The sequence below is a fragment of the Talpa europaea genome (assembly GCF_964194135.1).
Source record: "Talpa europaea genome assembly, chromosome: 9".
NCBI classification, from domain to species: domain Eukaryota; kingdom Metazoa; phylum Chordata; class Mammalia; order Eulipotyphla; family Talpidae; genus Talpa; species Talpa europaea.
The window spans coordinates 21,126,812-21,154,015 of record NC_140076.1 but is presented as its reverse complement, the minus strand read 5'-3'; the positions used below and the strand labels follow the sequence as shown (position 1 = coordinate 21,154,015).

General features: G+C 39.6%; 1 protein-coding gene across 2 annotated transcripts; it reads left to right on the top strand.

Annotated features, from left to right (window-relative positions):
* Nucleotides 1-325: 325 nt before the first annotated feature.
* PSMB2 (proteasome 20S subunit beta 2) lies at nt 326-27,064 on the top strand (the record flags this gene model as incomplete). 2 transcript variants are annotated; one of them, XM_084243727.1, is made up of 6 exons in its annotated part: nt 326-416; nt 4,437-4,559; nt 8,433-8,503; nt 22,900-23,062; nt 24,455-24,504; nt 26,957-27,064. In XM_084243727.1, 6 exons carry the CDS (start codon nt 326-328, stop codon nt 27,062-27,064), a joined length of 606 nt encoding a protein of 201 aa, XP_084099853.1. The 2 variants fall into 2 exon arrangements, with proteins under 2 accessions (XP_084099853.1, XP_084099854.1); XM_084243728.1 differs by lacking the exon at nt 4,437-4,559.
* Between the last annotated feature and the right edge of the window lie 140 nt (nt 27,065-27,204).

Genomic DNA, 27,204 nt, shown 5'->3' with positions numbered 1-27,204 from the left:
TGCAGAGATTGCAGATTGCTTCATAGTGTGGTGCTTAGCCCCTTGCGCCACCAGGGAGGCCCTAAAGTCTCAATTTATAAACGTAGAAACAGGTCATAAGCGATGCGGCTTCCACAGCCGGCAGGGCAGGAAGAACACCACACAGAACTTTTGACCCCCAAGGCCACGCCCACTTTCAACCTCTCGCGACAGTTGTACGTCATCCGAGAGCGTCGGTGCCTTACGTCGCGCGGACCTCGCTCCGCGGTGCTGTCTCACCGGTGAGGCCGAGAAGCCGGCGAGTTCCGCACCCTGTCGAACCTGCAGCCCCCCACCTCCCGCCGCCATGGAGTACCTCATCGGCATCCAGGGCCCCGACTATGTCCTTGTCGCCTCCGACCGCGTGGCCGCTAGCAGTATTATCCAGATGAAGGACGGTGAGAGGAAGCCCGGGAGGCCCGGCAGGGCCTGCGTGTAGGGGCAGCGGGGAGGGAGTTCGAGGTGGGCTTGGGTGAGTACCAGGGAGGTCTGGGAGGGGAATCTGGCCTGCCTCGGTATGTACTTGCTTATTTTGGGACTTAGGGGGCAGCCAGACATGCTTAGGGCCTTGCCGTTCGCTGTCCTCGGGGCTCCTAGGTCAGTGCTCAGCTCTGGCCTAGGCTGAACGCTGGCTACGGGAGGGATGGCTGAGGAAATTTCAGTTTTTAAGTGTTGAAGCGCGTGCCGGCCACCAGGCTTGCTAGACCCCCCCATCTCTGGAAAGTTTCCTGGTGTCGCTACTAATGAGATTAGTTTGCTGGCCTTCTAAGGTGGATTTCCTGGGGACAGTGAGACTGTGGGACTAGAAACCTGTATCTGCTGCCTGTACCTTCCATGTCTCAGTGCTGATTTTCCTTTTCCAGGCGACTGTCACTTATTTGCTTTATGACCGTAGTCGTTATTTCGCAGATTTCCTCATCTGTAAGGCTTGTTAGTAATAGTCCAATCTCATAAGCTTGTTGGTAAGATTGAGTGAAATTTTTTTGTGCAAATATGTAGCACAGTGACATACTTGGTAATAATAATGCTGAGTACTTATATATTGGGTGTTGTTTTAAACCGTTTATGTTAATTCATTTAACCTTTTGAGATAGGCGCTTTACAGACGTGAGTCTGAGACATAGGAGTCTAAGAAACTTGCCTAAGCCCACAAATAGCGAACCCAGGTTCAGACCTCTCTGCAGTATAACTCCATATCTTTGACTCCAGATTTTGATGGTTGATCTTCAGAATCTAAGAGTGTGTTGTCATGATTAAATAGATGTTACTTTGGCTCAGAGAATTTAACATTCACTTGAAAAATTGGTTTTAGGCATGAACATGCTAGTTTAGGCACTGTAGTGCTAGATGCGGAAAGGATGCAAAGCAGTTAAAAAACAGTTAGTATTGGGCCTCCCCGGTGGCGCAGCGGTGGAGCGCTGGATTGCGAAGCTGCCCGCAGCCTCTGCTGCGCCAGTTCGATCCCCAGCTGCTCCCCGGCCACCAGAGGAGGGTCCCACATGGCGCGCAGACCTCTCCTGCCGCCCGCTGCTCCCCTCAGCAGTGTACTTCGGTCCTTCTGCCTGCTCTGCTCCCTGCTCTGGCTCTGGTGAATTCTCTCACCCTCCCGTGCTTCTGACTGTACCCAGTGCGTGTATAAACAAACAAACAAATAAATAAATAAAAATACATGCCTCTTAAAAAAATTTAAATAAAAACAGGGGAATAAATACTATAAAAGTAGTTTCACTCATAAATACTAGGTTAGTTTTATAAAATTAATGATTTCTGGAGTAAACCCTAAGGGTATGCAGAGAAAAGAATGATGAATTTGGAGTTCTTGAAAATTGGTTGGAAATAATTGCACAAAATTCTCTGATTTGCCCTCTATTCTAGTCATTTAAAAAACTTTTTTTTTTTAATGATAGGAGCTTTTTCATATATCTTTCATTTCATGAAGGAACTTGGGTAGACTAAATGCTGAAAATGAGTAACCTTTTGGATTCTTTTTTTTTTTTTTTAAAGTATAAAATGAGATTGTTATTTCCAATCAGTTTTTTTGGTTTTTCACTTCGTGAGGCAGTTTGGTACTATAGAAAAGGTATTTCCCACAGATTGCATGCTAATTGAAGTGGCTTAACGCTTCAGTTTAGTTCTATAATACATTTAATGTCTCTTGTCTCCTGGCCTGTATAAAATTGTTTTTAAATTACTCAGGGTACTCCAGTCCATATAGGATACTCTTTTTTTCCCCCTGAAGTTCTATAGCATGTATAATCTGAATTGTATCATCTAAAACTGAGTATAATAATACTGTATATGTATAGTTTTCCTTACCTATGGGTTAGGTAGGAGTAAGTGATATTAATACCATTTTATACATTTGAAAATGGGATTGAAAGAGGGAAAATAATTTTCCCAGATTCAAAGTGCTAAGCCCAGATTACAACCAAGGTCTATTGTGTTCTAGTCCAGTTGACTTTCTACAGTATTACACGCTGATGTTCGTTTTGTTCATTTTTTTTTCCGTGTATGTGGGTCTTGTAAGTTTTTTGTCAATGATGGAAAATTCCTAGAATTACATAGGCTGTTTCCTGTGCAACTCAAGGAGCCATTAGCATCTATAACTTAGCTTTCATATTCCCGTTCACTGCTCACTGGACATGCAATAGCTGTTTCAAAAATAGCTTTGGCCTCGTATCATGTTTAAAATTGAAGAGTGTAATGCCTAGAATTTTAACTTTTCTTCTAAATGTGACATAAATTCTTTATAAACAATTTTTCCCCAAAAGATCAGCTTTTTTTTCTCATTTTGAAAATAATGCAAACTCATGTAAAGTATTATAAAAATGATGCATATTAAATATAGGTATTTTAGGAAAAACTGATAAGCAAAAAGAAGGAAATAAAAATTGCCCATACTCATGCCACTAGCAAGAAGTTAGATGCATAACCAAGATGAAAATGCACACATTGATGAAAAATGATGTAAAAATATATAAAAATTTAAAAAAATAAAATAGTTTATAAAAATTAAAAAAAAAAGAAGTTAGACGCCAGTGGCATACAATAAGCTTCTGGTTCTATTTGTTTGCATAGGTAATATTTATGTGAAAAATATTTTCTTGTATTAACAAGTATGAAAATTAATAGTTTCTAAAATTTCTGTAGCCTATAACAAGTAAAAATGGGGGGGGGTTGAGTTTCAAGACAATTATCTACAGGCACATTATGTGTTTTTGTGTGTGTGTTCAGTCTAGGAAGCCATATTACTGGTGTCTGCAATTCTGAAATACTAAAGTATAGTAAAGTATCTGATGGGAGCATTTTATTTTTTAAATCCTATTAAGGGATTTTGACTTTTTAGAAGCTTTCAAACAGGAAACATGTCTCCCACTGAAGATTATTCAGCACTATTTGAAAAATGAAAAGTGAAAGTGAGAGTAAGACATAGATTTAGGCTTTTTCTGAAGCTACAGTCTGAATATGGAGTTTTCTTCCTTAGACACTAAGTGCTATCCCAGTATTTTATCTGTCTGATCTGAATGAATCTGGTTAAGCTAGATTATCTTAGAGTATTAGGATTTTTGAGATATTTTTGAATAGCTTAATGTTAGAACTTTTGCTTTGGCAGTCATTTAAATTTTGTTTTGCTTGGAAATGAGGTTTGTTTACTTTTTATATTCTTGAGTTTTTTGTTTTTGTTGTTCTTTCTTGAGATGGCATCTTAATTTTAATTGTATCATTGGTCCTTTCCATAAATGCTTATATTTGTGTTTAAACACAGTAACATTTGTATTTGTAGAGACATTTCAGGACTGTAGTCATGAGCCTAAAGATAATGGTCATTTACATGATTCCTTCAGATTGCTTGGTTCTTTGCCCGTCAGTTGCTTTTAAATGTTTTTAATTGTATTCTCAGTTGTCAACTTTGATATATACTCACCAACTAAAATTGACTAATAAAATATGCTGATGAGTTGAATATGGAGAATGAAAGTAATTAATACAGTTGCTTATTAAAATCTTATAAGAGGGGCCTCCCTGGTGGCTTAGGGGTTAAGACAGGGCTACCAAGCTATCACCAGCCACTGCAGCACAAGTTCAGTCCCCGAGTTGATCCCGGAGCTGGCCCGGTTGCAAACCACATGGTGAAGCAGACCTCTCCTGTCTCACCTGCTGTTCCCCTAGCAGTGTATTTCAGTAGATCTTTCTGTTCTGCTCCCTACTCTCTCTGGTGACTTCTCTCACCCCCTGCGCCTCTGGCTTGCATCCTAGTTCTTGTATGCATAAATAAATCTTAAAAAAAAATCTTATAAGAACAGTAGTTAATAAAAATTATTCAATATAGTAGTTAACAAACTTTTTTATCATTACCTCTATATATAAAATAGTAAGTTTTTGATAATTTCTAACCAAGATTTTTTTTCTTTGAGCAGATCACGACAAGATGTTTAAGATGAGTGAAAAAATCTTGCTGCTATGTGTTGGAGAAGCTGGAGACACTGTACAGTTTGCAGAGTATATTCAGAAAAATGTGCAACTTTATAAAATGCGAAATGGTGGGTAATACTTAGATTGTGGCTTTGTGCTTTTATTGGTTTCAATTTGAACCGAAAAGAGTATAATTGACACTATGTGTCATATTTTTATCTGAATCTCCTGTTTTTAAAACCTTATATAGAAAAAAAATAATAATAATAATAAAAAAACTATATAGACCCCTTTCTGGTCCTAAAGATTTTCTGCAAAAATCCCAAAGCAGAAAAGAAACCATTATTGCTACTTGGGGGATAAACCTGATAGCATCTTAGAGATGAACATGATCATATCAGATTTTTTAAGAGTTACATATTTTTAAGAGTTACATATTTCAGAGGTTGTGATTCGAGCTAAAGTATATCTGAATATCAATTCAAAGACCTAAATTAAACTTGTTTCTAATATCTTTTATTATCCTCTCTGAAGCTTTATTTCCTTATCTCCAAAATGGGATTATAATAATGAATAATACATATGAAGATGCTTTGTAAACTTAAAGCTCTTTTTAATTATAGGAGATTTAGTGTGTCATAAAAATGTTCTGCCTGGGCATCTCTCCTGCCCACCTGTGACTATGCTGGTGCCTCTCTTTTTCTTTCTCTTTTTCCCAATAAACCTTTCCTTTTAAAATGAGGGGTAGAGGGTCCTCCCTGGTTGTGCAGGGTTTAAAGTCTCATCTCTGTCAAGCTGTCAGCAGCCACTGTGGCAAGCAAGAGCAAGAGTAAGAGTTTGACCCTGGGGCCAGGGAGCTGACCCACATAACGCAGCAGACCTCTCATGTCTCGCCCACTGCTGCCCTCAGCAGTGTATTTCAGGAGATCTACCTGTTCTGCTTCCCTGTCTCTGGTAAATCCTCTCACCCACCCCTTTCCACTACCCTCCCTACCCCCCCCACCTCTGTCCTATACCCCAACTCCTGTATGCATAAATAGATAAAAATAAATCTCTAAAAGGTGGGGAAGGGTACTTCTTAGCCTCTAGTAGGTTTTTGTCTAGGGTGACAATTAGGATTTTTGTGAGGTATTTTGTGACTTCTCTCTAGAAGTAGTACTTGATGTATCAGGAAAGCCTCCCCATCATATAATACTAAGCATCAGCTTGCTGATCCAGGAAAGTTTAGGATCACTCTCTGGCAGGAAAAATCTTACTTCCAGTTACTTTCTTTCTTTTTTTTTTTTTTTTTAATAACAATATACTTTTTTTTTTAACTTTTATTTTTTAGAGGCATGTTTTTATTTATTTATTTATTTGTTTGTTTTTGTTTATACATGCACTGGGTACAGTCAGAGCACGGGAGGGTGAGAGAATTCACCAGAGCCAGAGCAGGGAGCAGAGCAGGCAGAAGGACCGAGGTACACTGCTGAGGGGAGCAGTGGGCGGCAGGAGAGGTCTGCGTGCCATGTGGGACCCTCCTCTGGTGGCCGGGGAGCAGCCGGGGATCGAACCGGCGCTGCAGAGGCCGCGGGCAGCTTTGCAACCCAGCGCTCTACCGCTGCGCCACCGGGGAGGCCCACTTCCAGTTACTTTCTTTACAGTTTAATAACTCTGTTAAACAGCACTGGTATAATGTGAAACTGTGGAGGAACTTAATTTGAATATAATTTTATGTGTAAAATTATTAGTATCTACTTATATAGTTTTTTAGATAGGAGATTTAGTGACATACATTCAATTCCCTAAATAATTTTGAGGGCCTCATCTATATTGAGCATTCTGCCTAGTACTACGAAGAATTCAAAGATGATTAAGATTCAGTTCCTGCCATTCGGGCACTTAGAGCACATGGTACTTAGGTTTAAGCAAGCTTAGAATATTTCAAGAATTATTTTTTTTAGTAGTTCTTCTTTTTGCCTACATGGTGGGTGAAGGATTTCAGTAATGCTTCTGAGGTATAGTGGGTATAGCATTACTTCACTGTCCTGTTCTGGGAGAGGGCAGATGAGTAAACAAGAGTTAAGAGAATTGTTAATTAGTTAATTGTCTAATTAGTTAGTGGTGGTTAGGTGAAGAATTGAAAAGTATTCCTGCTTGTCCAGAGTTGCTTCCATTATGCTTTAATATGTGCTAGTAGACTTGTAATGACACTGTAACATAATAGCTATTCAATAAATATTTGTTAAATTTAATCTGACTCTTACCTGATGTGTCAGTGGTATTTGAAATGTTGTAGGAAATAACTTCATCACATGCTGTCTGTCTTTCTAAACTGGCATTTTCTATATGGGGCTGCTGAGTTGTGGGTTATTCTTGTGTCTTGGCACTACTCCCATTTACAAAGTGAGAACTTTATTAAGGGCGCACCTGATGCCATTCCTCTGGGCTATAATTTGTTGGCAATCTCTTTTAACTCTCATATGCAATAGAGTATTATTATCTAGTCACCATGCTCTACATTATATCCTCTGACTTACTTATTTTATAACTGGAATTTGTACCTTTTGAATAATTTTCACTCATTTTGCCTATCCATCCCACCTACCCTTCCCTGCCTTTAGCAACTACCAGTCTGTTCTCTGGAGATACTCTTTATTTTTTTAAATGCTGTGGATTAGTGATGGAAACATTCTTTTTCTGACTTGTACTTTTGAAAATCATACTACACTTCTTTTTTAAAAAAACCATTTATTTATGCATACAAGAAATGGGGTGTAAGCCAGAGGTGCTGGGGGTGAGAGGATTCACCAGAGAGAGTGGGGAGCAGAACAGGCAAATCCACTGAAATACACTGCCGAGGGGAGCAACGGGGAGACAGGGGAGGTCTGATGTGCCATGTAGCTTATCTCTTTGGCTGGCCTAGCTGGGGATGGAGATAGAACTTGAGCTGCAGTGACTGGTGACAGCTTGATAATGCTGTCTTTAACCCCTGCACCAGCAGGGAGGCCCCCCCCGTACTACACTTCTTAATAAAGTTACTTATTTAAAAACAAAACCTTATAAAGTATGGCCCTAAGACTGTCTTAACATTCAGCCTTTATTCTCCCGATACTGTTTTTTAAATAAAGTAAAAAGAATGGCATCTCAGGACCTCTTTCCTTTTTTCAACACCAGTGTAATTGTACCCTTTTCCTTCTACAGAGGAAACCATGTCTCACTTAGAATAGTAACCTTGGTTCTATTTTGTAGCCAGGAATTCCTACCAATTATGACCACAACTGTTAAATGGGAAGAAGGACAAGAAGTGGGTTTGGGGCCTCCCTGGTGGTGCAGCGGTTGAGCGCTGGGTTGCAAAGGTGCCCACCTCTGCAGCACCGGTTCGATCCCCAGCCCCCAGGCTGGGGTCCCACATGGTGCGCAGATCTCTCCTGCCACCCGCTGCTCCCCTCAGCAGTGTATTGTCAGTCTGCCTGTTCTGTTTCCCGCTCTGGCTCCGGTGAATTCTCTCACCCTCCCGCGCTTCTCTGACTGTACCCAGTGCTTGTATAAATAAATCTTTAAAAAAAAAAAAAAAAAAGTGGGATTGTATTTTTCATTCTGTATACTTTTTTTTTAAATGATTCATTTATTTATGCACACAAGAGTTGGTGTACAGGCCAGAGGTGCGGGGTTGGGGAGGGTGAGAGGATCCACCAGAGACAGAGTGGGGTACAGAACAGGCAGACTGACTGAAATACACCACTGAGGGGAGCAGCATGCGAGACAGGAGAGGTCTGCCTCGCCATGTGGGTAGCTGCCTGGCCGGCCGGGGATCAAATTCGTGCTGCAGAGGCTGCGGGTTGCTTCATAGTGCGGTGCTTAACCCCTTGCGCCACCAGGGAGGCCCTCATTCTGTGTACTTTATACACTCTCAGTGTACAAAGGAAAATGGGCTTTAAGAACTGTAGTAGTCTGGTGATTTGGGGTATTACTGTTTCTTTTTCTTCACTTTAAGTATGGCTGTTTATCTCTTGTACCAGGTTATGAATTGTCTCCCACAGCAGCAGCTAATTTCACACGCCGAAATCTGGCTGACTGTCTTCGGAGTCGGGTAAGCATACAGCAGGCAGTTTTTGATAAGAGCGGCAAAATCTGTGCTTCCTTTATTTGCTATTACACATGTGCAGTGTTTTTATGCTTCCTGAGACTTTCCTGTTGCTACTTAATGCATTCTTTGGTCTCTATATTGATTTTTCTCTTTCTTCATAGATGCTAATTAAAACCCAGAGGGGCAGATACACATTCCCAGAGAATTTGGATGGGGCATACCAACATAGGGGCCTGTGACAACCTTTAACATTTTTTTCAAAATGATTTCATAGCAAGCCATGCTTCTTAATTCTTGTGATTAAAGATCCCTACATTGGAGTGTAGGTGAAATCTTGAAAATAATAATACAGGTTTCATGTTGAGATTATTTTCTGGGTCTTTCCGTGATTGTTGCCAAAGCTCATAGAATTGTTCCTCTTATTCTGGTCTTGTTTGCTATCTTAAAGCTGTCTCTGTTCATCAACAGCATGTAAAAGGTGCAGCATTAAGTTAAGGATTGAATGTGTAAGAGAATATGTAGGATGTACCAGTGTGATTGCTAAAGGTATGTATTATTTCTTTCCCACAGGAACTAAGTAAATGGAGCTTTGCCATGTGACCTCACCCCCTGTGCCTATTTACTCATCTATGAAATCGAGATAACTTCTTAACCCCACAGGAGTGCTAGGGAAATGAATGCTTGTAAATCATAATGTTTAGCATTCATATGACTTTTGCCCAGAGCATTTTTGCTCCATAATTTAATCTACTTACTATTCCACTGAGACCTTCAGTAGTTAATTCTCTATCACTGATATGTAGTGAAAGGCATGAAGTGGCAAAGGGACTAGCTCCAGGTCACACAGCAGGTCAGTCAAAGCTGCAGTAGTGGTGCTATAATTACTTGACTCTTCTGCCCTACATCAGTTCCTTGGTTTTCCAGTAGTGTTTCTAGAACATCAGGGGTATTCATATTTTTTATTATGGTTGTAGTTTTATTGTATTTGCTTAAGCTGAGTTGTGACAGATATCTAAACTGTTATAGAGCAACCCCGATATTAAACGGGTTCCTGGCTGTGGGTCCTCACCCGCGCGCTTTAAAGGGACTTATGAATACTACAGACACACACAAAAAGGTTAATAAAAAGTTTATTTACAAGAGGAAAGGAAATAAGGAAAATGTACAACTCAGGGAGAAAATAGGGAAATAAAGTCTTTAATGTGTCCTACCCAATCCGACGACCTAGAAACTCAAAGTCACTCTCAGAGCTGGCCGGACACTGTGAGCTGGTGGAGAGCCAAAATGGGGTTCCCCAAAGCCCACGTGTCTGCCTTTTATATCCACCTGGCTGCTTAACCCCACCCTCAGGTCCCAGCCACCTTCCCTTTGGTGGTGATGGGATTTGGAGTTCCTAGTGTCTTTGGCTTTGACCTGGGGTGGGGGTGGAGTCCACAAAGCCTATATGAAATTTGCTTTGGGACATCCTTTTCCCCCTAACAAAACCAGTTCAGGTATTATGTTTTTTAAAAATTACTGTAGCTCTTTAAAGCAATTTATTTTCTAGTTCCTAGTAATACTTCACTGAAAACTTCTAAATAGTCTTTCTCAATGCTAGCTTTGACTAAAGAAGACTTGTACAACATGACTGGTATGAAATTTGAAGAAAAACTACAGCCTGAAAGGAGGAGACAGATTTACATATATTGTTTTGATCTGGGTGAAAGGTCAATGACCTTTTCTTGTGGCCTTCTCTGTGAAAGAGAAAATGTCAGATATGACCTTTGCTGCTAACAAGCTATTCCTGAGGTATTTAGTAAAGGATATGCTGTGGCTTTGCTGTGTAAAATGTTGTTCAGACTTGCCAGGCAGAACTGCAATAAGAACTCCAGCTTTGTGCACAATAAACACATTGTCATAAATGCTGCAGACATTAAGTGAATTAAGCCTCTTTTAGAATTGAGATAAGTGTGACAGTGTGCTCCATTCAGATGCAAAGCATCAGGTTAATCTTCTAGCAGAAATGTTTGATGTCTTAACAGATAACTATCCCTTGCAGACAGTGACATGCGGCTCTAGTAAATATTGACTGCTCTGCCTTGCTTCTAGGTCCAATTCTTTTTCCCCCATCCTCCTATCAAATAAGTTGTTATTTCTAAAATATGAATTTATACTTTAGTCATTTAATTCTAGGGAGAAAATGATAGTTTTTTAGTCTTCCTAATAAGTGCAGTCACTAGATTTGGTACATTCATACAGATACATACCACTTGGTACATAAGACTTATTTTGGGTAGGCTAGTTATCTTGCATAATTTTTTGTCTTAAGCTCAAATTGTTTGATTTCCAGTATGCTGTGTGTGTGTTTGTAGGTGGTATTTGTTGGAAGGACATTTTTTTATTGCAGAATATTTAATGACTCTTATGTAAACTGGTTCCTTAAGAGGCAGGTAGTTTAGCATTGTTGTTAAGCACAATCTCTGGAATTAGACTGCATGGGTTTAAATCTTTTACTCTCTGATTTGCTGGCACTGTATTTTTAGACACATTCTAAGTTTATCTAATTAATAAAATACTCACCTATTTCATAGAATTATTATGAAGATTAAAGGATGTAAGTGTGTAAAACTATTAGCACAGTATATGGTATATATAACTAATTAATAAATCACTTTTGTTTTTGTGTTGGTATTGCTATTTGGTTGAAGAAGCAATTTAGTAGTTTTCTTTCCTATGTGTGATTCTTTAACTCTTTCTTATGGATGATTCTTTGTTGTGATATTTTATTTTTTTAAAGATTTATTTATTTATGCATACAAGAACTGGGATACAGGCCAGAGGTGTGGGGGGTGAGAGGACTCACCAGAGACAGAGCGGGGAACAGAACAGGAAGACTGACTGAAATACACTGATGAGGGGAGCAGTGGGTGAGACAGGAGGGGTCTGCTGTGCTGTGTGGGTAGCTCCCTGGCTGGGGATCGAACTTGTGCTGCAGCGGCTGCAAATAGCTTTATAGGTTGTGTCTTAGCTCCTTGTGCCACTTGGGAGGCCCTGTTGTGGTATTTTAGTTGAAGTGATCCACTAGTAAAGAGGGAGGGGACATTAAAAGTTACTGATATTTATAGGGAATATATAAACTAATGTTGATATCTGTTCTTTCCTAGGCTTTATTCTAGACTGATACAGTTCCATATGACAGCCACAAGCCATTTGTTACTATTTAAATTTAAATAATTAAAATAAAATAAAATTTGAAATTTGGTATCTGGCTGAGAACCTTTTAGACTTTGAATGAGAAATAAACTCTTGTTCCTTCAAAAAAAATATTGGTTCCTTAGTCATTGTCACATTTTAAGTGCTTAGTAGGCACATGTGGTTACTGTATACCGTATTAGACACTGCAGTTATAGAACATTTTCATCATCATAGGAGGCTTTCTTAGTGCTATTCTAGATACATATGTATATGACCTTATTTAGTACTTATAACAACATAAAATTAGTATTATCCACTTAAGGATCAACTTCAGTTTTATGTATTTTATGTGTTGAAGTTCCATGTAAGACTATTGAAAAAGTGGCTTCACTGTCCCCTTCTCATCAAAGCTTGAAAACTAATGATGTACTTGAAAGAGCCCTACTCCAGGAGGCTTAGCTCTCCTGTTAGTTGAAAAACCTTGGGAGAAAGAATTTGATTGGATTATTTTATGGGTGGTTTAAAGGGCATGATTTAAAGATCTATGTCAAGACCATAGCTATACTTGAATTAATTTTTTTAGTGAAAGGGAAAAAACACGTAGGAAGGAATTTTAGGTATTAGTTACTTTCAGAAGTGCCCATATCTTGTCCTAAATTTGAGTGTGTTTGGTTTAGTTAATAGTTGGCTGATATAGTGTGCTCCTGTCCTGGGGGAATCTTGTTGCTTTGAGCCTTCTGTTCTGACCACGAGAGTTACTGTCCTCATGCCTTTGGTGGCTGGCACGTCTTTGTAAGTATCAGTGCGGTCATGTGACCTTGAGAACAGATGGCCCAGGTGAAATCTTGACTTTGCAGGTCTTTTCCCCTAAACACGACCAACCTTTTGTTACATGTGATTAAAATATCACTAACAAGAGTAATTTCACATGCTTTTTGGCAAATGTGGCTAGCAGGATGTGACATGACACAGCATTGCCTTCTTCCTCCATGTGCCATCTCCCTTGAGGCCTTATCTCCTCTGCTTGGCCCCGTCTCACCCATGCCCAGGCTTGCCTTAACGGCTCACCTGCTCCAGATGGGCGGCACAGTGGGAGGACACTGGCAAAGGCAGATGTGTTTATTTTCCGGAGACAAAATGTTGTGCTGCCACAGATGGCAGTGCCTTGGAGCAAATGGCAGCCTTTGACACCGCTGCCACACAGCCTGGGCATCTTGACAGACAGAGCTGTCTTACTTTTGGTGATAGGAAAATTGAGAAAATAAAAATTTAAGATGTTCATCATGAAACTCCTGGAGTTTCAATGCAAGCAGCAGTTCTTTTAGACCTGGAGGGTAGTTTTCGTCCCCTTCTAACCTCAGTTAGCTAGTGAGTAAACTATAGATTTTCACTATGGGCCAAGAGTTATATGTCTTAATTATTTTTGTCTTCTATCCTTAATAGAACATAAGATAAAAACTGAAAATATATGGCTACACTTAAATGGATACTCAGTGATACTGCTAAATGGGTATCCCAGTTCACATCTCACGGGAATCTCTCTGAATCAGGGGTGGCTCATATCTGCCTCTTTGGAGATATTCACTGTTCTATTTTTAGTGGTCAGTGGATTATTAAAAGGCCTGGGGGACAGATGTGCCTTGAAGTTAAGATGCATAAATATGACACCATTTTGTGTTGATAGTGTTTTTTTTTTTACTAAAAAGAATAAGAATTCTGACAGCTGCCCTTTTAAGCAGTTTGCTTGTACAGTCATTAGGGCTGGACTAAGTTCGTTAGGAAGACAAAGACTTGGATGTTGAGTCACTATTTTTACTAATCTCTCAAGAGAAAAATTACTTCAGAGCCTTCTTTAAAAGATACTAGCTTTATCAGGAGACTTCTTTTTTTTTCTTTTTAAAAAATATGTGCTGTTTTTCCCAACCCTAGTGCTGATAGAGTTAGGAGTTTGCAGGTGTAAAGTCCTCCCCCCCTCCCCTTCCCCATCTCTCTCCAGGGGGTTGTATGTGAGAAGGTGTTGCTTTCTCACTCGGAGAGCATGTATGTGCTACCCTGTTGGATGCCTGCTGTGAGCAGAGAGAACCCCTGTTCTGGTTGAATGGAATGAGCCTGTTGGGTGGCACAGATTGTGCAATTCCATCATGGCAACTTTTCACTTAAAGCATCTTTCCTACCCTCAATGGGGGTGAAGCATTATAGGTAATTGGTCTAGATTTATATTGATTTGGAACATATCTTGAAAATTATGTGGTTTGGTTTGAGCTAGGAGCAGCAGAGTACAGTGTGTGCTTAGTACTAAAACATGTTTTTATTTTGAAAATGTTTACCATTAGAAGTGTACATTACCCTACCTTTTAAAAGATTGCTTTAAACCAGTAATCTGTGCATGTTCCTTCGTAGATAAAAATGCATGTATATCCTGGCATCTTGGTACCTCTGTTTATCTGTCCTGGACTAGGATCATGCAGGTATATGAATTCAGGGACTGACCCTGAAAACTCTTTGAGGTTTTCTTTAGTCTAAAAACTTGCTGAGGTTGTTATTTTTTCCTAAAAACAGTTATCTGAAATGAAGGACGTGGATAGTCTTCGAAGGTGAATTGATTATTCTATTTCTTGACCTGAGAAGTAAGTTACATATATATTCACCTTACTCATTAAGCTGTACATGTACATTCTGTGCACTTTTTAATGTTTGTGTTATGTCACAAAAAAGCTTTTAGATAATAAAAAAGGATAAACAGGCAGGAAAGTGTTACATGTTTTTTAAAAAGTAAATAAGTTCAGATTTACTGTTATTTTTGAGTGTAGAAAATAGATGGGAAAGAAAAAGGGAAAGGAGAACAAATAAAAATCTTTGAATCTTTACAAACTGAAATGCCTGCCAAAATTTACATTTCCTTTTCTGATGCCTCCTGGTAGATATGGTTTCCTATAGCTGGGAAGCTCTACAGGTGCTAGTGTTCATTCATTCAGCAAATCTATATCCTGTGTTGGCCTTTGGGCTCAGGAAATGTACAAACTTCAGTGTGTGCCTTCAGGTAGAGAAGGAGAGAAGTAAACAGTCAGATGCACTGCAGAGTGACAGGTGCTACAATAGCCATACAGATAAATAGGCTCTGGGAACAAAGCCTCACTTGAGCCTTGAAGGACCAGTTGTCATTAAGGCAAAGATGAAACTAAAGGGAAAACTGAAGTGCAGACTGAGCAGCTGTGTGAGAGAGTATATTAAGTTAGGCTACTGGTTTTCTAGTGATGTTTGTGGCAAATAGTTTTCTGAGGTTCCTAGCCCTAATTTTTTTTTTGTAAGGTTTATTTTATTTATGCATACAAGAGCTGGGGTGTAGGCCAGAGGTACGGGTGCAAGGGGTGGTGAGAGGATTCACCAGAGACAGTGGGGAGCAGAACAGGCAGATGTACTGAAATACACTGCTGATTGGAGCAGCAAGCGAGACAGGAGAGTTCTGCTGTGCCATATGGGTTATCTCCCTGGCCTGAGATTAAACTCATACCTCAGTGGCTGACGATAGCTTGATAGTGCTGAGACTTAACCTCTGTGCCACCAGGGAGACCCATATCCCTAATTTTTAAAATCTATTTTGATTAGGGCCTCCCTGGTGGCGCAAGGGGTTAAAGCACCGCACTGTGAAGCGATCTGCAGCCTTGGCAGCATGAGTTTGATCCTGGGCTGGCCAGGGAGTAACCTACATGGCTTAGGGAGATGAATTGGTTCTGATTTCAAGGTTCATAGATATTCATGGGCATGTTAGGCATGTGCCACCTAATATATGCCTTGTGCGCAAAGCATGATTTCTACATGTGAATTTTTTGAGAACTGATTTAAAGGTATGTGGAAGCTTACATTTTCCCAGGAAACTGCCAACTCATGAAAAAAATAATTCAAGTGGCTTCATTGCAGACTTGGTGTTGTTGGTTTTACCATTGCACAATCAGCAATTTTATTTTGATGTTATTTGGGAGAAAGCAGTATTTTTGATTAGCAAGTAAAATTAATGTAGAAAACAAATACTGTGTTAACTAGTTGGTATAATAAGGCATCTGTGCCATGTTGCATTTCAACTCATTAAATTTCTAAACTTCTAATTATGATAAGATTACAACTTTTAGGAAAACTATTCAAACTTGGGGTTAGTGATGACTTTAGAAAAGTAAAATTCACAGAAATTTGGAATTATTGGGGAGGAACTTTAAAATCTCATTTTCTAAAAAATTTAAATATACTCAATATTTAATTTTTTTTGTTCCTAAAATTCAGATTCAGTTGACATTTATCAGCTAAGTACTACTTACTAGGTCTTCTTCCAGGAACTTTAACACAGATGAGCACTTTGCATTATTCACATTTTCAGGCAAGCAGTATCCCCCACATTCAGATAGGGGACTATCTGAATGGACTATCTCCCATTTCATAATTATCCTGTATTAGAGTTAAAGAGAACTCTTCCAGGTTTTAGTTGAAGCCTTTTTAAATTCTGTACATTTATACTTATGGCATAGTTACCATTGTTTTAAGAAAAAGAGATCGATAGATTTTCCTTTTTTTTTTTAAGATTTATTTATATATGCATACAAGAACTGGGGTACAGGCCACAGGTATGGGGTTGGGGGGGTGAGAGGATTCATCAGCGACAGAGTGGGGAGCAGAACAGGCAGACTGACTGAAATATACTGCTGAGGGGAGCAGCGGGCGAGTCAGGAGAGGTCTGCTGCACCATGTGGGTAGCTTCCTGGGTGGGGATGGAACTCGTGCTGCAGAGGTTGCAGATAGCTTGATAAGTTGCATCTTAACCCCTTATGCCACCTGAGAGGTCCCCAATGGCTTTTCTTAAAAAGGATTAGGTCAAAGACAAGGTCAGAGTACAAATGATTCTGTATTGCTTAGGGATTAAAGGTAGGTAGTTCTTCCCTACCCCTATCCATAAAACCATTTTTTAAAGAGCTGGAAAGGTACTAAGGTGACAAGGACAGTTGGAAGTTTCTGCAATCTTTGAGATTTTAAGTGGTTGAAATAGTGAACATTGCAATTCCAATATAGGTACAAAGTCCTTCTTGAATTAAAATGGCAAAATTAACATTTAAATTTTAAAGTTTTGGGCCTCCCTGGTGGCACAAGGGGTTAAGTACCACACTTAACTGAGGCAATCTGCAGCCTCTGCAGCGTGAGTTCAATCCCTGGCTGGCCAGAGAGAAACCCACATGGTGAAGCGGACCTCTCCTGTCTCTCCCGCTGCTCCCCTCAGCACTGTATTTCAGTCCGTCTGCCTGATCTGCTCCCCGCTATGTCTCTGGTGAATCCTCCCTTCTGCCCCCTCCTGCATCTCTGGCCTGTACCCCAGCTCTTTAATGCATAAATAAATAAATCTTTAATAAAAAAAATAAATTTTAAAGTTTTACCACCAGATCCACCCAAGGAAGATAAATAGTAAATTTTGTTGGTTATTTGAAAATAGCTCCAGACTTAGAATTCACAGCACCATATAGGAAAATAATAATTGATCCATTTTATTTATGAAGTTGAATTGAGCATTGGCAGAGCAGTTAAGATGTTGGCATCTAACATCACAAGTATTCATTGAATACCTATTACTTGGCATACATATTTTAGACCCTTTAGAGGAGTCAGTCTTATGGTCTGACATGAAACCTTCCCTTTAGAATTTAATATATTGGTGGTCATATAAGATATGATACATGAACTAGAACAATAGATGCCAGTATGCAAAATAGTACATTCTGAAATATTTGAGGCTGAAACTGACATTTACATATTGAATCATATTTTCACACTAATTTCCATTTTGTGGAGGCAGTATGGTTTCCTTGAAAAGCACAGAAGACTTGTAATTGGGGAGCTGTGTGGTTTAGGACAAGTCATTATCCCCTCTTTGAGTTATCTCACATTTACAAAAGTGACATTGGATAAACTAAACTAATTGAACTCTTGGATACCTTCTAATTTCATAAACTGCTTTTTTGTGAAATACCATCAGAGGTAAAGATGAAATTTTAGGCAGCTTTGGCAATCTGCTGGATTAAATGAAATAGCAACTCCATTCCCTTCAATGCCCAATCTCTGTTTAGTGCATTTAGAAGTCTACTAAAACATTGTCATCACTGGACAGTGATGTTTCTGCATCTTGCAAGTTAGTGGCCCACCAGTGGTGTTGGAAGTATGCTCACACACCATTAACAGTCCAAGGTGCAGCACATTGCAAAAGAAATTGCACCGTTCTCCAAGGCCCCTCACTCATAGCTACATCGTCCTATTCAATTAGAGGTGGCAAAGGCTGGCCTGGCTCCAAAGGAAGACTGTCAGTTCCTCCTTTTTTTCTGTGTCCACGCTCGGCAGGATGCTTCCTCGCGCCCACCTCTCTCCCCCTTGCTGTGACTTTGGCTTCCGCCAGATGTCACACCGCTGCTTGTCACCGCCCAGACTCTTGTCGCTGATTTTGTTGTTTCAGTGTATTTATCACAACTGTTCTCTTAAGCTGTAAAATTTATGGAATTTCACACTCTTACTACAGTGTTTCTTTTTCATGAGAGAGGGAATATACAAGGAGTTGTATGCACAAGAGTTGGAGGGAGAGAGACGTTCCACCTAGCTCGAGGAAAGTGTGTTTGTGCACCATGTACACTCGCAAAGGTCCCAGGGCACTGAGTCCAGTTCTTCATGGCTTGGAGGTACTTAGGAAGTCCATTTCATTCCAGGAGGGAGAAGTATGTAAGAGATGTCCTTGTTGGGTAATTACCCTGGCTTAAATTTTACCCCTTTTAGCAACCAAAGTAAGGTGGATAATTTAATGACTCCCTGTGGCATATCTTTTTTATATTGTGTTCTTCAGTCAGCTCTTTTAATAATAATATAGTCAGGTCCTAAAAATTATGATGTACAGGCATTGCATTGAGCACTTTCCATTTATTTATTTAAACCTGTATAGATGAGGAAATATCAAAATGACTTTAAGCGACCCATTTTAAAAATAAGCTCATTTCATATATTTGTTAAAGGGAAGAAAAAATAGTACCACTTCTGGTTTGCTTTTTTTTTTTCCCCACTTGAAACTTTTGGTTGTACCTTTTTTTCAGAGGCTGAAATTCATTTTGAGTTTCCAAAAAGGTTCATTTAAAGTTTTTTTTTGTATATCAGTTAGATACAACCTGAAAACTAAGCATATTGGTTGGTATTTATGCAGTAAACTGTTTATGGTGATCCTCAAGGCCATTGGGCAGAGAATATCTCAGCAAAATGTTTGGATTTTATATATATATATAATTTGAATACTTAGTCTAGTTCACAATTAAACATTCATTTCTACCCTGTGCTCTGGAAAATGCCTAGGCATATATGATACAGTTCTTCCCCATGGACCTCATTAACATTGTTTAATTACCTAGACTTCCTAGCTAAACACTTAGAATAGTGGAGACAACCAGACTAGATTATATCATGTACAGAATAAGATTAATTTATAAAAGAAGATTCCTGGCAATTATGTCATAATTGATAAGTATATTCATTTCTGCAGAGTAACTGGCAAGTTCTCACATGTAATGCTGATTATGGGAAAGAGGGAACTGTTTAGAAAGTGAAGCTTGGCTCTTAGGATAGACATTTGTAAGAGTGGAAATAGCATGCAGGATTTAACAATATTTAAACAGCTTAAATGATAATTTACTCTCCAAATCTGGATGTTGGGTTGGGTTATGTTTTTTCAGTCTTAAAGGATATAGATCTCTATATTACCAGGCCTTTGTTAATCTCAAGGTAAGTTAGAGTGGATTGAATGTGAAGCAGGTATGTTCTGTCAGTGCTTGTGAGTGTTTGTGACAGTGAACACCATAGGGCCCCTGAAAAGGCCTGGGAAGGAGAGAGGAGGAAACTGACCTTTGTAGGTGGTTGTTTCCCAGTTAATTTTAGCATTTATTGAGCCTTTCATATATTTTACGCACTGTGCTTTTATCATTTATGTGTATTGTCTCTGAATCTTCACTGCAGCCCTTTTGTACTAGGTCTTATTCTCATTTTTTTTAATGAGAATACTACAAATCAGATTAAGTGACTAGCTTTCCTAAATCTACATATGTTGTGATAGAGCCTGATTTCAAAACTCAGGTCTAACTGCAGTATAACCCAGCTAGCTATTTTTTCCTGAATGCTATTGTTCTCCTTTCATTCAATTCTAAATGCCTGACTTGTATCCTAAATTTTTCCTTACTTAGCAACTCATGTTTGAAGAGGTAGAAAGAGAGGGACTCAGGAACCTAGCAAAAAGTAATGATATATGAACATTCAGAGAGATGCTGGCAGTATTTTTGAACTTAACCCAGTTAAGTAGAACCTAAGACTTTCTGATATTTATTTGGTGATATTTCTTATAATATCAGACATTAGTCACATATGTAAAAAGATGTATAATCCTTTCTGGTATGATTATTATTCGTTCAGCAAATATTTACTGAGCATATACTGTGTGCTTGTATATCATTGAAGAAGCCAGGCATAATCTTACCTTTATGGACCTTATAATTGGTATAATGTTTGAATAGTGGGCTTACATATACTAAGTATTTCTCTAGACATACCACCACCAGTCACACATGTACGCTGTAAGAATAGCATAAAATTGAATGGCTTGGAATTTGTCTCATTCCAGAAAAGAAATAAATGAATCAAGAATATGATAGGAATGTAATAATCAAGAAACCCATAACCAAGGCTTTGTCACTTTGAATGCCATGATTCTTAGCGGAACAAGAGAGTGACAATACACAAGACTTTATTTGAAATTTTAAAAAACTGGTGTGAGCCAGAGCTCTTTAATGGAGCATTGTCAGAAGAATTTCAGAAACTGCAAGTTGTTACACAGATGTATTGATTTAATTAGTCTAGATAACACCATTTATTTATGCTTAAGCATCTCACACATGCAAAAGTTGGTAATTCAAAGTCACACAATAATTTGTGAGTTATCTTCTATACCACGTGTTGTAGCTTCTGAATACCAACTTTGATGAGCATGTGTGTCAGATGCTTAAGCATAAATACATGATATTATATAGACCAATTAAGCAATACAATTTACTTTTGTGTTGTTACCATAGTTTCATGAAAAAATCTTTTGATAATGACTTTTAATATCACATTGTTTAAAACACAGTTTTAAACCGTGGGCAAGATCCTCATTGGAGACAGCATATCTGAATTCTGCTGGTTAGAGTCTCTTTGGGTGTCTGAGTGGATCCTTAGTATACAATTGAAAGTTGGCAGAGTTGTTTTAGCTAACCATGCAATGGGTGTTCTGACCAGTGAATGAGGAAGAGAATTTTCCTCTTACCAGAAAGATGAAATTATTTTGTGACGGGTAAGAGATTGTATTTATTGGTGAGGGAAATGATTAGAATCTCCTTGCTATATTTCTCTTCCTTTTCTGTTCCTGTTCTAATTTTATAAGAACACAAAATATTCTATTCTGTGTGTGTCTGATTTTGCAGTACTGTTTTCACACTTTAAAAAAATGCTATTAGATACTTTTTGGCTAATTTAAAGGGTTTTTTGGTTGTTTAAAGTGGTGAGCTACCAAAGGAGACTGCAATTTAGCTAATATATTGGGAATTTAAAGGAAGAAAAAAATGGGAGTTTGAGATGCCTCATCTCTATTATTTTTTCTCACCATACTCCCTAGAAGATAGAAAGGGGAAGGATTAATTAACCCAGTTTTACACATAAGGAAACAGAAGCTCATAGGGGTTAAGTGTCTTGCCTAAGGTCAGACTTACTAAGAACATGGTGACAGAATGCAATAGAGAATTCCAGAGCCTGGCAAAGTGTAGCACACTACCCACTGGGAAATGTGATAGGCAGGTAATTATTTTCTCAGAAGTCTTGACTACTGCTGGTCAATTCATACTACTCTGAGACTATCCAACATCTTATCCTCAAGGCAGAAACTTGTTTTCAGGTTAGGTCTTTCTGTAATCTTCAGGGGGTGTTAGGAACCTTTCCTACTTAAGCCCAGCTGGCTTGGAATTCTAAGTATATAATATTTTCATTTGTTCTTCTAACATTGTTTTCTTTAGGCTGCCAAATGCCCTTGTTAATCAGTGCTCCAAAAAATGTAAGATGTCACTCTTAGGACCCTTAGCTGTTACTACTTTATGTATGTTTCATAATAAAGTGCATAAATGTATTTGATTTCATTTAATGTGTATTTCATCAAATACATAAGTTTAGTCCATAACCATGGATAGGGTCTGCTCATGACCCACTGAGGTGATGCAAGAGGAAAAACACATTTTGCAGAGAAAAAGGAAGCCATGAAAAAGGGAGTCTCACCACTAATGCCTGGGGGCATGAAAAGTCTGAATTTATCACAGTAAATGGCTTAGCAGCTATAGGGGGAAAAAATCCATTTAGAGATGAAGAGCAAGGTAGACTTAGTCAAGGTTCTCTGTAGAAACCTGCATTTTTATACTTACAGATAACAATAAGAAAGGACACCTATAAATCCAATTTATAATTATGTTTTTATTATCTCGTTGATAAAAATTACTTCTAGTTATCTTGGGGAGCCTTATATTAGAAAAATGTTAGCATTTCATCTAAATCTATACTTCTAATGTTACCTAGCTCTCTTTCTTTGCATATTTATAGACTTCATTATTACTGTCTGCATTAAAAGTTCAGTGATTTGACTTAAATATGTGATATTCCCCACGCCAAGTTGTTTCTTTCATAGTGGTGCATATAGTTTACCATTTGAGATTTTGGTCCAGGTGCCCAGACTGAGCCTATTCATTTTGGGTGATGTAGTTTGGATTAATGTGGCTGCTTTTATTAGTTTGTGGGCTGACATGCTCACAATTGTTATTTGTTGGTTTCAGCAATTAGGAAAGACACAAGAGCATGCATGATTTGCCTTTCAAATGCTTTGTCACAGGTTCTGGTCCATGGGCTCTAAGAAGAAAGCAGATTTTTCATATACCTAAAAGTGCTCCAAATGTTCTGTTCATAGAAAACAAGCTGACCTCCCTTTACCTCTTACCACACTCTAGGCCCTTTAGATGCCTCTAAATTTTTTACTTTCACTGTGGTTTACTCAGCTGTTGCTATTTTACTAACCAAAAGTTATAATGGTCTCATTTGCCATGCAAAGAGATATTGCTGTTACTGCTTTGACCATCTCTTTGCCGTGTCTTTCCTTTCAGACCCCGTATCATGTCAACCTCCTCCTGGCTGGCTACGATGAGCATGAGGGCCCAGCACTCTACTATATGGACTACCTAGCAGCCTTGGCCAAGGCACCTTTTGCGGCTCATGGCTATGGTGCTTTCCTGACTCTCAGTATCCTGGACCGATACTACACACCAAGTATGTTCCAATGCTTTCAGTAGGGAGCAGTAGCAGATCCCCATCTTCAGCTGCTTCCAGTTTGCACTACGCCTTGGGTGGATCCTAAGAAGCACATTCAGTTACCCTCTGGAATGTGGATTGATAGGGGTATTGAAAAGTTGATATAATTCCCTCTTTTAGAGCTGGGCTTCGTTTTGTTTTAAGGTGGGGAATGTTTAGAGTGGTGAGTAAACTATAGTTCTTCAGTTATAAAAGTTCAGGTTTTTACTCATTTTGCTCTGCCTAGATGTTTATTGGCATATCATCTGTAGAGAATGAGCAAGTAAACTAAGTGGTTTGTGTGTTTGTTTTGAGCTGGTAAAGATGAACGTGTCCCCAACATAACAACTGGGAATTTCTTTTAAACATCAAAGCTTTTAAAGGTCGCAAGTCTGGGTTCTTCCTTTGGTTCTTATCCCCTAATGGCTGCTCCTTCTGCAAAACAAAAGCTGGCTTTCTACTTGTCCATAAACTGAGCTTGGCAAAGCTTCAGACATAAGGTCAACCTTAACTTTAGCCACTGGAGCAATAGGCACTTGGAATTTTTAACTTTAACAGGCTATAGATGCAGCACAGATAACTCTTCTCCTTACATTCCATTTTTCCCTGCCAGTATGGTGAGAAACTGACTTATTCATTCCTTTTTTGGTGCTGCCCTCTTCCTCAACCTCAGCAATGCCAGAGCTCCAGGCCACATCCTGAAAAGAATTAGCCTGGCCTCCTAGTGACTGTTTCTGGATTTGGCATCTGTCAGTAATACAGCTGATTTGCCCACCAAAATAAACACCAACCATCCCTGAAACCTAACTGCATTATATGTCATCCCAGTTTGCCATGCCCATGGACAGTTCTTTTGGCTCCTATTTTATGGAGCTCAGTCCCAGTCAGTGAATTCCTTTTCCATTGTTAAATCGAGATCCAGCTGGGAAAGTGAAGCTAAAACTCTGGCCCTGTCCTCCTTTTCCCTGATTTGCAGCTGGCTAGGGCAGATGGAACTGATTTAAGCCCTAGTCTTAAAGGGGGGTGGGAGGGTGGGCTATAAAAAAAGAGGCAGGCCCTGGCCATGGGAGGCAGAATTCCGTTATGCTTACCCTTCTCTGTAGCAAATCAATTTGCAATGGCTTGTGGCTGCTGGAGCATTGGGTCTGGGGCACCCTCAACTGCATATGGAATAAGTTTGTTTCAAGCTAGAAGGCTAGGAGTTTGTTGTTGTATTTTGTGGTTTTGGGTTTTTTTGTTTTGTTTTTGTTTTTTTTTTTTGCTTTTTCCATTCATGGCACGATGATCGGAAAAGGTTTGAAACTTAAAAGTTTCAGTGGGGATGGGACTTACTGATAACACCTTGAGTCCTTGGCCTCTGTTCTCTTCCAGCTATCACACGTGAGAGAGCAGTGGAACTTCTTAGGAAATGTCTAGAGGAGGTGAGTAACTCCCATGGGATCTTGAAAGGAATGTTTTGTCTCTCTGTTTGCCAATATTGTTCCATTTCCTTGGTTGCATTTTTTCTGATCCTTGCCAGAAGGTGTAATAAATACCCTCTAACCAGATGTGAAGTTGCTACTAGGGATAGACTTTGGTGGGTAACAGGCTTATTTTTTTCCTCTCATGGGTCACCTCCTCATCAATGTCAATTTTACAGTTTAATTACTTTTCTTTTTCATTTGTCCAGACTAGTGGTTCTCAAATTTTAGTGTGCATAAGAATCATCTGGGGAACTTGTTTCACAAAAAAAGTAGATTCATGTCCCCCAGCATCCTCACCCCTCCCCAATCCCTCATCTGATTCATTTGAACTGGGATTGTGCCTGGGAACATTTTAATCAACTGTCCCAGGTGATCGGCTGTAAATGATAAACTTGGGCTATCCTTTAAGAGTTAGACTTTATACTTGCTCTGTTTTGGGGCCACCTGGAGTTACCATATTGTCTTCTCCTTTAAGAGTGCATGAGCCCTGGAGAGAAAGCCTCCTCTGAGAATTCAGGAGGTCTTCAAAAGCCACTAGAAAGCTTTGGGCAGAAGGGGAGAATAGCTTTTAATTTATAAGTTCAGGAACATGGACCAAGTAAGGCTTTGGGTTACGAATGAAGGACGAAGAGGAAATGAAAGTAACTCACTTAGGCTTTTCATTCCTTTGCTGTTCTTGTGGCCATAGGATGAATTTGTGATCTAGTGAGAGAGTGGGAAGATGAGAGTAGTGGGAGCATCAGAAGTATTAGCAGTTTGCCTCTTACACAAGCCTGTCATTTTCAATCCATAGTGCCCCTTTCTTCTCCTTGCTTATAAATCCCCTTTCCAAAACACAGACTGGGGAATAAACTCACATTTAATATATATATATATTTATTTATGCATACAAGAACTGGGGTGTAGGCCAGAGGTGCAGGGGGTGAGGGAATTCATCAGAGACAGAGTGGGGTGCAGAACAGGCGGATCTACTGAAATACACTGCTGAGGGAAGCAGCGGGGGAGGCAGGAGAGGTCTGCTGCACCATGTGGGTCAGCTCCCTGGCTGGGGATGGAGCTCATGCTGCAGTGGCTGGCGATAGCTTGATAGCGCTGAGACTTTAACCCCTGTACCACCAGGGAGGCCCTAAATTCTCTGTGTTTTTCTTGATCACTCAACTGAAAGACTGTTTTATTTTAGTCTGGTAGTTGTAAGGAACTACCATGAAGAAGACACTGGAATATCAAATACTTTGAGACTTTATTCTCTATCAATCCTAAAGATGATCATTTGAGAAACCTGTATTTCTTTATTGTCACGTTTTATTGATCCTGAAGCTTGTTTCTGGGCATAAGAGTCGTCAGCCAGAGAGGACTCTAGAAATAGAATGTGGTATTGCTGCACAGTCCTTAGCTGTAAAGGAAATGGGAAATATCAATAGAAGGAAGACTAAGACCTGGGGAGGTGGACACTTCTGGGATATGATTCTAAGGGAGCAGGTGGAGAGCTTTGTGTCTTTTCTCTGCTTCCGTGCATGTAGACTTTGGCACCTCTGGAATGTCTTCTCAAGCTTGAGAGTGTTTTTTTTTTTTTTTTTTTTAAAAGATTTATTTATTTATTTATATAAGCACTGGGTGCAGTCAGAAACACGGGAGGGTGAGAGAATTCACCAGAGCCAGAGTGGGGAGCAGAACAGGCAGACGGAGGACACTGCTGAGGGGAGCAGCGGGTGCGTCAGGAAAGGTCTGCATGCCATGTGAGACCCTCACCAGTGGCCGGGGATCGAACTGGCGCTGCAGAGGCTGTGGGCAGCTTTGCAGCCCAGCGCTCAACTGCTGCGCCACTGGGGAGGCCCTCAAGCTGAGAGTCTTATGAGAGTACAGAGATGTTTCTTTAATGACAGGGCAGCTTGGATTGGAAACAGGGGCAGGGTGGCTCCAAGAGCAGTTCTGCTGACATCCTTCTCACCACCCCTCCACCAATACACACATGTCCACTCCTTATAATGTGAGTGGTTGATGGGAGCAAACTGTTAAGGGTACATTGCTTTGATCCAAAACTTATTCTTAATAGTTAATCACTCCTTTATTGGCTTATTACCTTGAGATACATGAAAAGAGAAATCTGTTTTCTGGATGGATTGGTGACAGACTATGGGGAATAAAAATAAAGCACTAAATTGTCTCATCAGCTAACTGAACAGAGACAAGTCCCAGCTGCATCTCCTAGTTCATACTCATTACCTTCTAGTTAGTCTCCAGTTGTAGTTTGGCTTCCTTTGTGTTCTAGTTCCCTCTTCCCCCAGTAGAATATAGTCTTTGTACAAGCAAGGATTTTTACTTGCTCATACACCCAATTTCCTAGAATGGTGCCTGGCCCATAGTGCTCAGTAAGCATTTGTTGACTGATTTTTTTCTTGTCTCTCTACAGCTCCAGAAACGCTTCATCCTGAATCTGCCAAACTTCAGTGTTCGAATCATTGACAAAAATGGCATCCATGATCTGGACAACATTTCCTTCCCTAAACAAGGCTCCTAACATCATACCCTCCCTCCCACTTACCAGGGAACTATTTTTGATGGGCTTCTTTATTTTTTTCTACTCTTTTGACGTGCACTCTTCATAGATGGTTAATTAAGAATAAATCTGAATATGGTTAAATTGAGCTCTCTGGTTTG